The 15602-nt window shown below is 42.4% G+C and overlaps 1 protein-coding gene across 2 annotated transcripts in view; it reads left to right on the top strand.

Moving 5' to 3' along the window:
* Positions 1-815, top strand: part of LOC139394699 (serine/threonine-protein kinase B-raf-like) — a 58073-nt gene extending 57258 nt beyond the window's left edge. The window contains exon 19 of one of the 2 annotated variants that reach the window (XM_071142793.1): positions 503-815. In XM_071142793.1, the coding sequence (XP_070998894.1) occupies positions 503-525 (23 nt within the window). In that variant the 3' untranslated portion in view covers positions 526-815. The remainder of the gene's footprint in view (positions 1-502) is intronic. The other variant, XM_071142794.1, reaches the window with a different exon arrangement.
* The last annotated feature ends 14787 nt before the right edge of the window (positions 816-15602 follow it).

Raw genomic sequence — 15602 nt, 5'->3', positions numbered from 1 at the left:
TCTCTCTTCCACGCTGTACTGCTGTCTCTCTCCTCTCTCTCTCTTCCACGCTGTACTGCTGTCTCTCTCCTCTCTCTCTTCCACTCTACTGCTGTCTCTCTCCTCTCTCTCTCTTCCACGCTGTACTGCTGTCTCTCTCCTCTCTCTCTCTTCCATGCTGTACTGCTGTCTCTCTCCTCTCTCTCTCTTCCACGCTGTACTGCTGTCTCTCTCCTCTCTCTCTTCCACTCTGTACTGCTGTCTCTCTCCTCTCTCTCTTCCACGCTGTACTGCTGTCTCTCTCCTCTCTCTCTTCCACTCTACTGCTGTCTCTCTCCTCTCTCTCTCTTCCACTCTACTGCTGTCTCTCTCCTCTCTCTCTCTTCCACGCTGTACTGCTGTCTCTCTCCTCTCTCTCTTCCACTCTGTACTGCTGTCTCTCTCCTCTCTCTCTTCCACTCTGTACTGCTGTCTCTCTCTCCTCTCTTCCAACCTGATCTTCTCTCTCTTCTCTTCATTCCAGGGGAGTTTTCAGCATTTAAATAAGATGCTGATCCAGATTCCACCAGTTCAGCCAGTCCATCCCTCGTCACTCTTCAACAAGTCTTGTGTTCCTGCGGTGGATTACTTCATCCATGTAACCAAAAACCAACATCCTAGTCTCAAAAGAACGTGCTGTTTTCTACTTTCCACACCTGAAGAGACAGACAGGACAGCCTCTTCCTCTCGCCGCTCCACGTCTCAGGAGCTCTACAGATGAGATCTCCGCTGGGGAATCACCACATCGGGGGGGAAAAACTACAACGTCTGATTTTAGAAACAAGGAAAAAAGAAAAGTTGAATGACACACAGACACACTGAAGAAACCAAACCAGAGGAAGAAGAGAAAACTGTAAAAGGAGAGAACAGCACTTATTGATTGTAGGACTGATGAAGGAGGAATATAACTGTTGAGAGCACAAGGACAGGATTGGGGTTAGGGGTCGAGAGGTTAGAGGTCGAGGGTTTGGGCAGCACACGCCTTCTCACTCCCCTCCGTGACGAAGAGGGCGGAGCTACAGGCACAGGAAACCACACTTCTTTCCTGGCTGCTCATTGGTTACCCGAGATGAATGGGCCAGGTCTGAGCCAATCGCTGATAAGCTGGATTTCCCGGGGGGGGTGGAGTCGACCCTGTGGGAAGAGGACTTGAAAGAATTAATTTATTTGAAGAAAATGAAAAAAACAGTTCTTGTTTGTTTTTGGGATTTTAAGCTTTTTGTTCTTTTTGTTTTTGTTGACGAGATTGTTGATGTTTTTACTGTCACCACAAGGCATTCCTACCCGGTGATAGGTCACACACAAGCTTCACTGAAAGGACAGCGACTCTGAGACTGTCCCCCTCAGCGCTCTCTCTCTCACAGATCTGTCCCTTTTCCAATGAAGGATGCTTTCACACATTTTTTTGCCAGACTCCGGGATCTTGTGTCTGATTTTATGTCTATCTGCCCTACCTCTGGGATCTTGTCTTTGTCATTTCGCTCACAGCAGAACTCCATGTTAACCCCTTGTTTGGATCATTTTGATTCGTTTATGTGGAGTCGACTGGAAAAACGCCAACATCCGCTTTTTTTTCAGGGACACACAGTGTGGTTCAACCTAACTTCCCTTTCCCCTGAAAACCAGAAGTGGGGAACTCCGCTCGCTACGTTAGCGTCACAAAGAGCCTTTTTGAAATCAGCCGAGGACCGTTGTTTCGGAAGGGACAACAACAGGTCTGTTAGAAAAAGAAACGGTGTGAATCTAAGATGGCTGCCAGTGCCTCTTCAGACTTGGTGTTTTGAGTAGGGGAAAAAGAGCCGGATCACAATCCTCTAGTACCGAGTTTACAGGGGTGTGGAGGACGGAGAGTTTCTCTGACCGTTTTATTTTGGAGGAGGAGGGGGGACGGACTTTTTTTCTAGTGAGTTTGTACGAGGAAGGATGGAAGCTTACGAGAACGCCGTACAATGGTTCTCCCTCTAGCTGAAGGTCAGAGTGAAGTCTAAAGGACGGAAGAAGCAGGACTGCGTCCCGATATTCCCGGCCAGAAGGGAATGATTGAATAGGGGTTCTGCTCTAGTCTATATGTTGGATAGCAGCTGCTGTCGTCAGAGGTTTTACATTTGCGTTGTGCTGTTACAAGTTTGACTGCTCTCCTTCAACGAGACACGGCTCCTCCTCTCAGCTTGGTTACATTCCCAGAACACTATCCAATCAAACCCCACCCCCCCCCACTCATCCAATCAAACCCCCCCACCCCCCCAACATCTCTGATTCTGTTGGTGAATAGCTATCTGGGCAGTGCATGTGATAACCTACCAATGAGACTTTCTCTTCTTGTCGTGGACTTTAATATTGCTTTTATCACAGACAGAGGAAGCAGAAGCTCCATTCACCTGTTGCACCTGTGAACAAGATGGCTGCTGTCACCTACCTGCCTGCTGAAAGACTAGTGTGATTAATGTTTTTTTGGGGGGGGGGGTAAAGTCGGTGTTCTTGGGTCACTTTTGAATTTCCCTCCCCATTGGTTAAGGTTCTGATTGGGGGGTGGGGGGGGGGTAAAGTCGGTGGTCTTGGGTCACCATTGGTTAAGGTTCTGATTGGTGGGGGGAAGCTGATCCTAGACCTGTACCAAGGGGGAAATGTATTCCCCAAGCTGTGTTTTTGAGTGGGGATTGAAATGGAACCTGTGCCAGGTATAAAATCAGCCTATCTATCCTTTCTACCTATCTGTCCTTTCTACCTATCTATCCTATCTGTCCTTTCTACCTATCTATCCTATCTGTCCTTTCTATCTATCTATCCGTTCTGCCTATCTATCTGTCCTTTCTGCCTATCTATCCTTTCTGCCTATCTGTCCTTTCTGCCTATCTATCTGTCCTTTCTGCCTATCTATCTGTCCTTTCTGCCTATCTATCTGTCCTTTCTGCCTATCTATCCTTTCTGCCTATCTGTCCTTTCTGCCTATCTGTCCTTTCTGCCTATCTGTCCTTTCTGCCTATCTATCCTTTCTGCCTATCTATCCGTTCTGCCTGCCTATCTATCTGTCCTTTCTGCCTATCTATCTGTCCTTTCTGCCTATCTGTCCTTTCTGCCTATCTGTCCTTTCTGCCTATCTATCCTATCTGTCCCTTCTATAGTCATGCAGCGGTCATTCCAGGGTGTTGAAGGAGCTGTTTTTGTACTTCTCTTTTGTCGATGCCGTTTTGCCTTTTTATTTTGTAGACAGGCAGGCCTGTAAAACTATTGAGTCATTTGTTAATGACATTTTCTGAATTGTGGTTATTGAGACCGGGAGAGCCATCTAGTGTTGTTTTAACTTCTTCTGTCTCTTTGGGAGGAGGTGTATCGAAGAAGCAAAAACAGCAACTTCCCTTTTTTTTAAATTTATTTTAATGTTTTATTAAGAAATAAATCCCGTCACAACATGAATTTTTAAGTTGTTGACTAACACCCCTAAACTCAATATCCAAAACGCATCATGTTCCGTCTGTAAAGGGAACACGGTTGATGTTCTGTTGGGGAAGCCCCAAAAAAAGCTGTGCAAGATGGGGTATTGGCTACGTCCCCAGACGGTTCCCCATTCCCTTTACGGTGCACTCGGTTGGCTCAGGTAGTGTTCCCTTGGAGAAGGAATATAGGGGCTCCATTTGGGACGAAGACACCGGTCGTCACGTGAAGAATTAAACACCCGACGAGGACCTCCTATGAACCCGCTGAACGGATATGGCTGGTTTCTCCGCTGTAGAAGAACAGTCAATGGAGAATCTACCATTTTACATGATCAGTTTTAGGACTGTGCTTAAACTGTGTCTGGGGAAACTGGCCCATAGATTAGGCCCAGGAGGAGCAAATCATAATACTGGAGGTTTAACCAGAATAGAGATGTGGACTTCTGCCATGAGATGTATAATGTTATGGATTTTTCTGAAGGACATCGTTTCCATTACACTGGGTCTTCAGTTCACTGTGACCCAACCCAAGATATGACCCCCGAGGGACTAACAGCAGGATATGACCCCCGAGGGACTAACAGTGGATATGACCCCCGAGGGACTAACAGCAGGATATGACCCCCGAGGGACTAACAGTGGATATGACCCCCGAGGGACTAACAGCAGGATATGACCCCCGAGGGACTAACAGCAGGATATGACCCCCGAGGGACTAACAGCAGGAATCTGTCAAATAAAGGGGTTTTCCGAGTGGCGCAGCAGTCCCAGGCTAGAGGCATCACTACAGACTCTGGTTCGATTCCGGGCTGTATCACAACCGGCCGTGATTGGGAGTCCCATAGGGGCGGCGCACAGTTGGCCCAGCGTCGTCCGGGTTTGGCCCGGTGCTAGGGCATCATTGTAAATATGAATTTGTCCTTAACTGACTTGCCTAGTTAAATAAAGGATCAGATAAATAGGACCCCGGGGGGAGCTAACGGCAGGAAGGAGTTGTTACGAGTGCTCTTATTATTTTACAGATCGACAGGCATCCCAAATGGCACCTTATTCCCTTTATAGTGCCCCCCTTTTGACCAGGGCCCATAGGGCTCTATGTAGGGAATAGGGATCCATTTGATAGGGTTCCATTTGATAGGGTTCCATTTGAAAGGGTTCCATTTGAAAGGGTTCCATTTGATAGGGTTCCATTTGATAGGGTTCCATTTGATAGGGTTCCATTTGATAGGGTTCCATTTGATAGGGTTCCATTTGATAGGGTTCCATTTGATAGGGTTCCATTTGAAAGGGTTCCATTTGAAAGGGTTCCATTTGAAAGGGTTCCATTTGATAGGGTTCCATTTGAAAGGGTTCCATTTGATAGGGTTCCATTTAGGATGCATACAGCCATGTTCTTTATGTTATGATATATATGCTGTTGCAGCAGACTGTGGATGTCTTCACAAGCATTGGTCTATCAAAAGCTATCAGACTCTACTGATAACCTGTTGAGTTGTCCTCCTCTCTCCATCAAAGCTATGAGACTCTACTGACAACCTGTTGAGTTGTCCTCCTCTCTCCATCAAAGCTATGAGACTCTACTGACAACCTGTTGAGTTGTCCTCCTCTCTCCATCAAAGCTATGAGACTCTACTGACAACCTGTTGAGTTGTCCTCCTCTCTCCATCAAAGCGATGAGACTCTACTGACAACCTGTTGAGTTGTCCTCCTCTCATCAAAGCTATGAGACTGACAACCTGTTGAGTTGTCCTCCTCTCCATCAAAGCTATGAGACTCTACTGACAACCTGTTGAGTTGTCGTCCTCTCCATCAAAGCTATGAGACTCTACTGACAACCTGTTGAGTTGTCCTCCTCTCCATCAAAGCTATGAGACTCTACTGACAACCTGTTGAGTTGTCGTCCTCTCCATCAAAGCTATGAGACTCTACTGACAACCTGTTGAGTTGTCGTCCTCTCCATCAAAGCTATGAGACTCTACTGACAACCTGTTGAGTTGTCGTCCTCTCCATCAAAGCTATGAGACTCTACTGACAACCTGTTGAGTTGTCCTCCTCTCCATCAAAGCTATGAGACTCTACTGACAACCTGTTGAGTTGTCGTCCTCTCCATCAAAGCTATGAGACTCTACTGACAACCTGTTGAGTTGTCCTCCTCTCCATCAAAGCTATGAGACTCTACTGACAACCTGTTGAGTTGTCCTCCTCTCTCCATCAAAGCTATGAGACTCTACTGACAACCTGTTGAGTTGTCCTCCTCTCCATCAAAGCTATGAGACTCTACTGACAACCTGTTGAGTTGTCGTCCTCTCCATCAAAGCTATGAGACTCTACTGACAACCTGTTGAGTTGTCCTCCTCTCTCCATCAAAGCTATGAGACTCTACTGACAACCTGTTGAGTTGTCCTCCTCTCATCAAAGCTATGAGACTGACAACCTGTTGAGTTGTCCTCCTCTCCATCAAAGCTATGAGACTCTACTGACAACCTGTTGAGTTGTCGTCCTCTCCATCAAAGCTATGAGACTCTACTGACAACCTGTTGAGTTGTCCTCCTCTCCATCAAAGCTATGAGACTCTACTGACAACCTGTTGAGTTGTCGTCCTCTCCATCAAAGCTATGAGACTCTACTGACAACCTGTTGAGTTGTCGTCCTCTCCATCAAAGCTATGAGACTCTACTGACAACCTGTTGAGTTGTCGTCCTCTCCATCAAAGCTATGAGACTCTACTGACAACCTGTTGAGTTGTCCTCCTCTCCATCAAAGCTATGAGACTCTACTGACAACCTGTTGAGTTGTCGTCCTCTCCATCAAAGCTATGAGACTCTACTGACAACCTGTTGAGTTGTCCTCCTCTCCATCAAAGCTATGAGACTCTACTGACAACCTGTTGAGTTGTCCTCCTCTCTCCATCAAAGCTATGAGACTCTACTGACAACCTGTTGAGTTGTCCTCCTCTCCATCAAAGCTATGAGACTCTACTGACAACCTGTTGAGTTGTCGTCCTCTCCATCAAAGCTATGAGACTCTACTGACAACCTGTTGAGTTGTCCTCCTCTCCATCAAAGCTATGAGACTGACAACCTGTTGAGTTGTCGTCCTCTCCATCAAAGCTATGAGACTCTACTGACAACCTGTTGAGTTGTCGTCCTCTCCATCAAAGCTATGAGACTCTACTGACAACCTGTTGAGTTGTCCTCCTCTCCATCAAAGCTATGAGACTCTACTGACAACCTGTTGAGTTGTCCTCCTCTCCATCAAAGCTATGAGACTCTACTGACAACCTGTTGAGTTGTCCTCCTCTCCATCAAAGCTATGAGACTCTACTGATAACCTGTTGAGTTGTCCTCCTCTCCATCAAAGCTAATAGACTCTACTGACAACCTGTTGAGTTGTCGTCCTCTCCATCAAAGCTATGAGACTCTACTGACAACCTGTTGAGTTGTCCTCCTCTCCATCAAAGCTATGAGACTCTACTGACAACCTGTTGAGTTGTCGTCCTCTCCATCAAAGCGTTGTTGCCTGTTATGGTTTACTTCTATTTGTATTACTTTACTGTAAGCCGTTTCGAACCCCGTATCTGTCCTTGCCCGAAGCCGACGTATTCCACAAGCCACCTCCCAAACGACACCTTCATCCTCCTGGGAGATGATCGTCGTCCTCTGTATATAGCTGTATAAAGGAGATACTGGCCGTTTTTGAAATAGGAGGCATGGTGACTCTCAACATGGAATGAGATATATATAAAATGAAGAAATTAAAGGATTGAGAAAGACGTTTTGATAGAATGACATTCTGAGAGAAAACAATGTTGTGTAAAAATAAAGTTAATTTAAGAACTGTATTATATAAGGAGATGAAAGAGCTTAATGTATTTGTTGTGAATATTTAAAAACAGATCTATTAAAGAAGTGCATGAAAACGGTTCTGTTTGTGTGTGTCTTTCATTGGTAATATAATGGCTGTTCAGCATCATATTGGATCACTCTCAAATGGGGGATGGGGGGGGTGTTCTACTAAGGTAACATGTGGAATTGTTTCAAGAGTGTCATACCAGGGATCAAAACGAGGTTTATTTGTCACGGGCGCTGAATACAACAGGTGTATCGACCTTACAGTGAAATGCCGAATACAACAGGTGTAGTAGACCTTACAGTGAAATGCTGAATACAACAGGTGTAGTAGACCTTACAGTGAAATGCTGAATACAACAGGTGTAGTAGACCTTACAGTGAAATGCTGAATACAACAGGTGTATCGACCTTACAGTGAAATGCTGAATACAACAGGTGTAGTAGACCTCACAGTGAAATGCTGAATACAACAGGTGTAGTAGACCTCACAGTGAAATGCTGAATACAACAGGTGTAGTAGACCTCACAGTGAAATGCTGAATACAACAGGTGTAGTAGACCTTACAGTGAAATGCTGAATACGACAGATGTAGTAGACCTCACAGTGAAATGCTGAATACGACAGGTGTAGTAGACCTCACAGTGAAATGCTGAATACGACAGGTGTAGTAGACCTCACAGTGAAATGCTGACTTACAGGCTCTAACCAACTGTGCAAAAAAAGGTATCAGGTGAACAATAGAAATAAAGAAATGAAAAGTAACAGTAGAGAGACTATATACAGTAGAGAGGCTCTATACAGTAGAGAGGCTCTATACAGTAGAGAGGCTATATACAGTAGAGAGGCTATAGACAGTAGAGAGGCTATATACAGTAGAGAGACTATATACAGTAGAGAGACTATATACAGTAGAGAGGCTCTATACAGTAGAGAGGCTATATACAGTAGAGAGACTATATACAGTAGAGAGACTATATACAGTAGAGAGGCTCTATACAGTAGAGAGGCTCTATACAGTAGAGAGGCTATATACAGTAGAGAGGCTATAGACAGTAGAGAGGCTATATACAGTAGAGAGGTTATATACAGTAGAGAGGCTCTATACAGTAGAGAGGCTATATACAGTAGAGAGGCTATATACAGTAGAGGCTCTATACAGTAGAGAGGCTATATACAGTAGAGGCTATATACAGTAGAGAGGTTATATACAGTAGAGAGGCTATATACAGTAGAGAGGTTATATACAGTAGAGAGGCTATATACAGTAGAGAGGCTATATACAGTAGAGAGGCTATATACAGTAGAGAGGCTATAGACAGTAGAGAGGCTATATACAGTAGAGAGGTTATATACAGTAGAGAGGCTATATACAGTAGAGAGGTTATATACAGTAGAGAGGCTCTATACAGTAGAGAGGCTCTATACAGTAGAGAGGCTATATACAGTAGAGAGGCTATAGACAGTAGAGAGGCTATATACAGTAGAGAGGTTATATACAGTAGAGAGGCTCTATACAGTAGAGATGCTATATACAGTAGAGAGGCTATATACAGTAGAGGCTCTATACAGTAGAGAGGCTATATACAGTAGAGGCTATATACAGTAGAGAGGTTATATACAGTAGAGAGGCTATATACAGTAGAGAGGTTATATACAGTAGAGAGGCTATATACAGTAGAGAGGCTATATACAGTAGTGAGGCTATATACAGTAGTGAGGCTATATACAGTAGTGAGGCTATATACAGTAGTGAGGCTATATACAGTAGTGAGGCTATATACAGTAGAGGTTATATACAGTAGAGAGGCTATATACAGTAGTGAGGCTATATACAGTAGAGAGGCTATATACAGTAGAGAGGCTATATACAGTAGAGAGGCTATATACAGTAGAGGTTATATACAGTAGAGAGGCTATATACAGTAGAGAGGCTATATACAGTAGAGAGGCTATATACAGTAGAGAGGCTATATACAGTAGAGGCTATATACAGTAGAGAGGTTATATAAAGTAGAGAGTCAACATACAGTAGAGAGGCTATATACAGTAGAGGCTATATACAGTAGAGAGGCTATAGACAGTAGAGAGGCTACATACAGTAGAGAGGCTATATACAGTAGAGAGGCTACATACAGTAGAGAGGCTATATACAGTAGAGAGGCTATATACAGTAGAGAGGCTATATACAGTAGAGAGGCTATATACAGTAGAGGCTATATACAGTAGAGGCTATATACACTATAGAGGCTATATACAGTAGAGAGGCTACATACAGTAGAGAGGCTATATACAGTAGGGAGGCTATATACAGTAGAGAGGCTATATACAGTAGAGAGGCTATATACAGTAGGGAGGCTATATACAGTAGAGAGGCTATATACAGTAGAGAGGCTATATACAGTAGAGAGGTTATATACAGTAGAGAGGCTATATACAGTAGAGAGACTATATACAGCAGAGAGGCTCTATACAGTAGAGAGGCTATATACAGTAGAGAGGCTCTATACAGTAGAGAGGCTCTATACAGTAGAGAGGCTATATACAGTAGAGAGGCTATAGACAGTAGAGAGGCTATATACAGTAGAGAGACTATATACAGTAGAGAGACTATATACAGTAGAGAGGCTCTATACAGTAGAGAGGCTATATACAGTAGAGAGACTATATACAGTAGAGAGACTATATACAGTAGAGAGGCTCTATACAGTAGAGGCTCTATACAGTAGAGAGGCTATATACAGTAGAGAGGCTATAGACAGTAGAGAGGCTATATACAGTAGAGAGGTTATATACAGTAGAGAGGCTCTATACAGTAGAGAGGCTATATACAGTAGAGAGGCTATATACAGTAGAGGCTCTATACAGTAGAGAGGCTATATACAGTAGAGGCTATATACAGTAGAGAGGTTATATACAGTAGAGAGGCTATATACAGTAGAGAGGTTATATACAGTAGAGAGGCTATATACAGTAGAGAGGCTATATACAGTAGAGAGGCTATATACAGTAGAGAGGCTATATACAGTAGAGAGGCTATATACAGTAGAGAGGCTATAGACAGTAGAGAGGCTATATACAGTAGAGAGGTTATATACAGTAGAGAGGCTATATACAGTAGAGAGGTTATATACAGTAGAGAGGCTCTATACAGTAGAGAGGCTCTATACAGTAGAGAGGCTATATACAGTAGAGAGGCTATAGACAGTAGAGAGGCTATATACAGTAGAGAGGTTATATACAGTAGAGAGGCTCTATACAGTAGAGAGGCTATATACAGTAGAGAGGCTATATACAGTAGAGGCTCTATACAGTAGAGAGGCTATATACAGTAGAGGCTATATACAGTAGAGAGGTTATATACAGTAGAGAGGCTATATACAGTAGAGAGGTTATATACAGTAGAGAGGCTATATACAGTAGAGAGGCTATATACAGTAGTGAGGCTATATACAGTAGTGAGGCTATATACAGTAGTGAGGCTATATACAGTAGAGGTTATATACAGTAGAGAGGCTATATACAGTAGTGAGGCTATATACAGTAGAGAGGCTATATACAGTAGAGAGGCTATATACAGTAGAGAGGCTATATACAGTAGAGGTTATATACAGTAGAGAGGCTATATACAGTAGAGAGGCTATATACAGTAGAGAGGCTATATACAGTAGAGAGGCTATATACAGTAGAGGCTATATACAGTAGAGAGGTTATATAAAGTAGAGAGTCAACATACAGTAGAGAGGCTATATACAGTAGAGGCTATATACAGTAGAGAGGCTATAGACAGTAGAGAGGCTACATACAGTAGAGAGGCTATATACAGTAGAGAGGCTACATACAGTAGAGAGGCTATATACAGTAGAGAGGCTATATACAGTAGAGAGGCTATATACAGTAGAGAGGCTATATACAGTAGAGGCTATATACAGTAGAGGCTATATACACTATAGAGGCTATATACAGTAGAGAGGCTACATACAGTAGAGAGGCTATATACAGTAGGGAGGCTATATACAGTAGAGAGGCTATATACAGTAGAGAGGCTATATACAGTAGGGAGGCTATATACAGTAGAGAGGCTATATACAGTAGAGAGGCTATATACAGTAGAGAGGTTATATACAGTAGAGAGGCTATATACAGTAGAGAGGCTATAGACAGTAGAGAGGTTATATACAGTAGAGAGGCTCTATACAGTAGAGAGGCTATAGACAGTAGAGAGGTTATATACAGTAGAGAGGCTCTATACAGTAGAGAGGCTATATACAGTAGAGAGGCTATAGACAGTAGAGAGGTTATATACAGTAGAGAGGCTCTATACAGTAGAGAGGCTATATACAGTAGAGAGGCTATATACAGTAGAGGCTCTATACAGTAGAGAGGCTATATACAGTAGAGGCTATATACAGTAGAGAGGTTATATACAGTAGAGAGGCTATATACAGTAGAGAGGTTATATACAGTAGAGAGGCTATATACAGTAGAGAGGCTATATACAGTAGTGAGGCTATATACAGTAGTGAGGCTATATACAGTAGTGAGGCTATATACAGTAGAGGTTATATACAGTAGAGAGGCTATATACAGTAGTGAGGCTATATACAGTAGAGAGGCTATATACAGTAGAGAGGCTATATACAGTAGAGAGGCTATATACAGTAGAGGTTATATACAGTAGAGAGGCTATATACAGTAGAGAGGCTATATACAGTAGAGAGGCTATATACAGTAGAGGCTATATACAGTAGAGAGGTTATATAAAGTAGAGAGTCAACATACAGTAGAGAGGCTATATACAGTAGAGGCTATATACAGTAGAGAGGCTATAGACAGTAGAGAGGCTACATACAGTAGAGAGGCTATATACAGTAGAGAGGCTACATACAGTAGAGAGGCTATATACAGTAGAGAGGCTATATACAGTAGAGAGGCTATATACAGTAGAGAGGCTATATACAGTAGAGGCTATATACAGTAGAGGCTATATACACTATAGAGGCTACATACAGTAGAGAGGCTACATACAGTAGAGAGGCTATATACAGTAGGGAGGCTATATACAGTAGAGAGGCTATATACAGTAGAGAGGCTATATACAGTAGGGAGGCTATATACAGTAGAGAGGCTATATACAGTAGAGAGGCTATATACAGTAGAGAGGTTATATACAGTAGAGAGGCTATATACAGTAGAGAGGCTATATACAGTAGAGAGGTTATATACAGTAGAGAGGCGATATACAGTAGAGAGGCTATATACAGTAGAGAGGCTCTATACAGTAGAGAGGCTCTATACAGTAGAGAGGCTATATACAGTAGAGGTTATATACAGTAGAGAGGCTATATACAGTAGAGAGGCTACATACAGTAGAGAGGCTATATACAGTAGAGAGGTTATATACAGTAGAGAGGCTATATACAGTAGAGAGGCTATATACAGTAGAGAGGTTATATACAGTATAGGCTATATACAGTATAGGCTATATACAGTAGAGAGGCTCTATACAGTAGAGAGGCTATATACAGTAGAGAGGCTATATACAGTAGAGAGGCTATATACAGTAGAGAGGCTATAGAGAGGCTATATACAGTAGAGAGGCTATAGAGAGGCTATATACAGTAGAGAGGCTATATACAGTAGAGAGGCTATATACAGTAGAGGCTATATACAGTAGAGAGACTATATACAGTAGAGGGGCTATATACAGTAGAGGCTATATACAGTAGAGAGGCTATATACAGTAGAGGCTATATACAGTAGAGAGGCTATATACATTAGAGAGGCTATATACAGTAGAGAGGCTATATACAGTAGAGAGGCTATATACAGTAGAGAGGCTCTATACAGTAGAGAGGCTATATACAGTAGAGAGGCTATATACAGTAGAGAGACTATATACAGTAGAGAGGCTATATACAGTAGAGAGGCTATAGAGAGGCTATAGAGAGGCTATATACAGTAGAGAGGCTCCATACAGTAGAGAGGCTATATACAGTAGAGAGGCTATATACAGTAGAGAGGCTATATACAGTAGAGAGGCTATAGACAGTAGAGAGGCTATATACAGTAGAGAGGTTATATACAGTAGAGAGGCTATATACAGTAGAGAGGTTATATACAGTAGAGAGGCTCTATACAGTAGAGAGGCTCTATACAGTAGAGAGGCTATATACAGTAGAGAGGCTATAGACAGTAGAGAGGCTATATACAGTAGAGAGGTTATATACAGTAGAGAGGCTCTATACAGTAGAGAGGCTATATACAGTAGAGAGGCTATATACAGTAGAGGCTCTATACAGTAGAGAGGCTATATACAGTAGAGGCTATATACAGTAGAGAGGTTATATACAGTAGAGAGGCTATATACAGTAGAGAGGTTATATACAGTAGAGAGGCTATATACAGTAGAGAGGCTATATACAGTAGTGAGGCTATATACAGTAGTGAGGCTATATACAGTAGTGAGGCTATATACAGTAGAGGTTATATACAGTAGAGAGGCTATATACAGTAGTGAGGCTATATACAGTAGAGAGGCTATATACAGTAGAGAGGCTATATACAGTAGAGAGGCTATATACAGTAGAGGTTATATACAGTAGAGAGGCTATATACAGTAGAGAGGCTATATACAGTAGAGAGGCTATATACAGTAGAGAGGCTATATACAGTAGAGGCTATATACAGTAGAGAGGTTATATAAAGTAGAGAGTCAACATACAGTAGAGAGGCTATATACAGTAGAGGCTATATACAGTAGAGAGGCTATAGACAGTAGAGAGGCTACATACAGTAGAGAGGCTATATACAGTAGAGAGGCTACATACAGTAGAGAGGCTATATACAGTAGAGAGGCTATATACAGTAGAGAGGCTATATACAGTAGAGAGGCTATATACAGTAGAGGCTATATACAGTAGAGGCTATATACACTATAGAGGCTATATACAGTAGAGAGGCTACATACAGTAGAGAGGCTATATACAGTAGGGAGGCTATATACAGTAGAGAGGCTATATACAGTAGAGAGGCTATATACAGTAGGGAGGCTATATACAGTAGAGAGGCTATATACAGTAGAGAGGCTATATACAGTAGAGAGGTTATATACAGTAGAGAGGCTATATACAGTAGAGAGGCTATAGACAGTAGAGAGGTTATATACAGTAGAGAGGCTCTATACAGTAGAGAGGCTATAGACAGTAGAGAGGTTATATACAGTAGAGAGGCTCTATACAGTAGAGAGGCTATATACAGTAGAGAGGCTATAGACAGTAGAGAGGTTATATACAGTAGAGAGGCTCTATACAGTAGAGAGGCTATATACAGTAGAGAGGCTATATACAGTAGAGGCTCTATACAGTAGAGAGGCTATATACAGTAGAGGCTATATACAGTAGAGAGGTTATATACAGTAGAGAGGCTATATACAGTAGAGAGGTTATATACAGTAGAGAGGCTATATACAGTAGAGAGGCTATATACAGTAGTGAGGCTATATACAGTAGTGAGGCTATATACAGTAGTGAGGCTATATACAGTAGAGGTTATATACAGTAGAGAGGCTATATACAGTAGTGAGGCTATATACAGTAGAGAGGCTATATACAGTAGAGAGGCTATATACAGTAGAGAGGCTATATACAGTAGAGGTTATATACAGTAGAGAGGCTATATACAGTAGAGAGGCTATATACAGTAGAGAGGCTATATACAGTAGAGAGGCTATATACAGTAGAGGCTATATACAGTAGAGAGGTTATATAAAGTAGAGAGTCAACATACAGTAGAGAGGCTATATACAGTAGAGGCTATATACAGTAGAGAGGCTATAGACAGTAGAGAGGCTACATACAGTAGAGAGGCTATATACAGTAGAGAGGCTACATACAGTAGAGAGGCTATATACAGTAGAGAGGCTATATACAGTAGAGAGGCTATATACAGTAGAGAGGCTATATACAGTAGAGGCTATATACAGTAGAGGCTATATACACTATAGAGGCTATATACAGTAGAGAGGCTACATACAGTAGAGAGGCTATATACAGTAGGGAGGCTATATACAGTAGAGAGGCTATATACAGTAGAGAGGCTATATACAGTAGGGAGGCTATATACAGTAGAGAGGCTATATACAGTAGAGAGGCTATATACAGTAGAGAGGTTATATACAGTAGAGAGGCTATATACAGTAGAGAGGCTATATACAGTAGAGAGGTTATATACAGTAGAGAGGCGATATACAGTAGAGAGGCTATATACAGTAGAGAGGCTCTATACAGTAGAGAGGCTCTA

Source organism: Oncorhynchus clarkii, unplaced genomic scaffold, assembly GCF_045791955.1.
Source record: "Oncorhynchus clarkii lewisi isolate Uvic-CL-2024 unplaced genomic scaffold, UVic_Ocla_1.0 unplaced_contig_2796_pilon_pilon, whole genome shotgun sequence".
Classification (NCBI taxonomy): Eukaryota; Metazoa; Chordata; class Actinopteri; order Salmoniformes; family Salmonidae; genus Oncorhynchus; species Oncorhynchus clarkii.
This window is presented reverse-complemented; position numbering and strand designations above follow the sequence as displayed.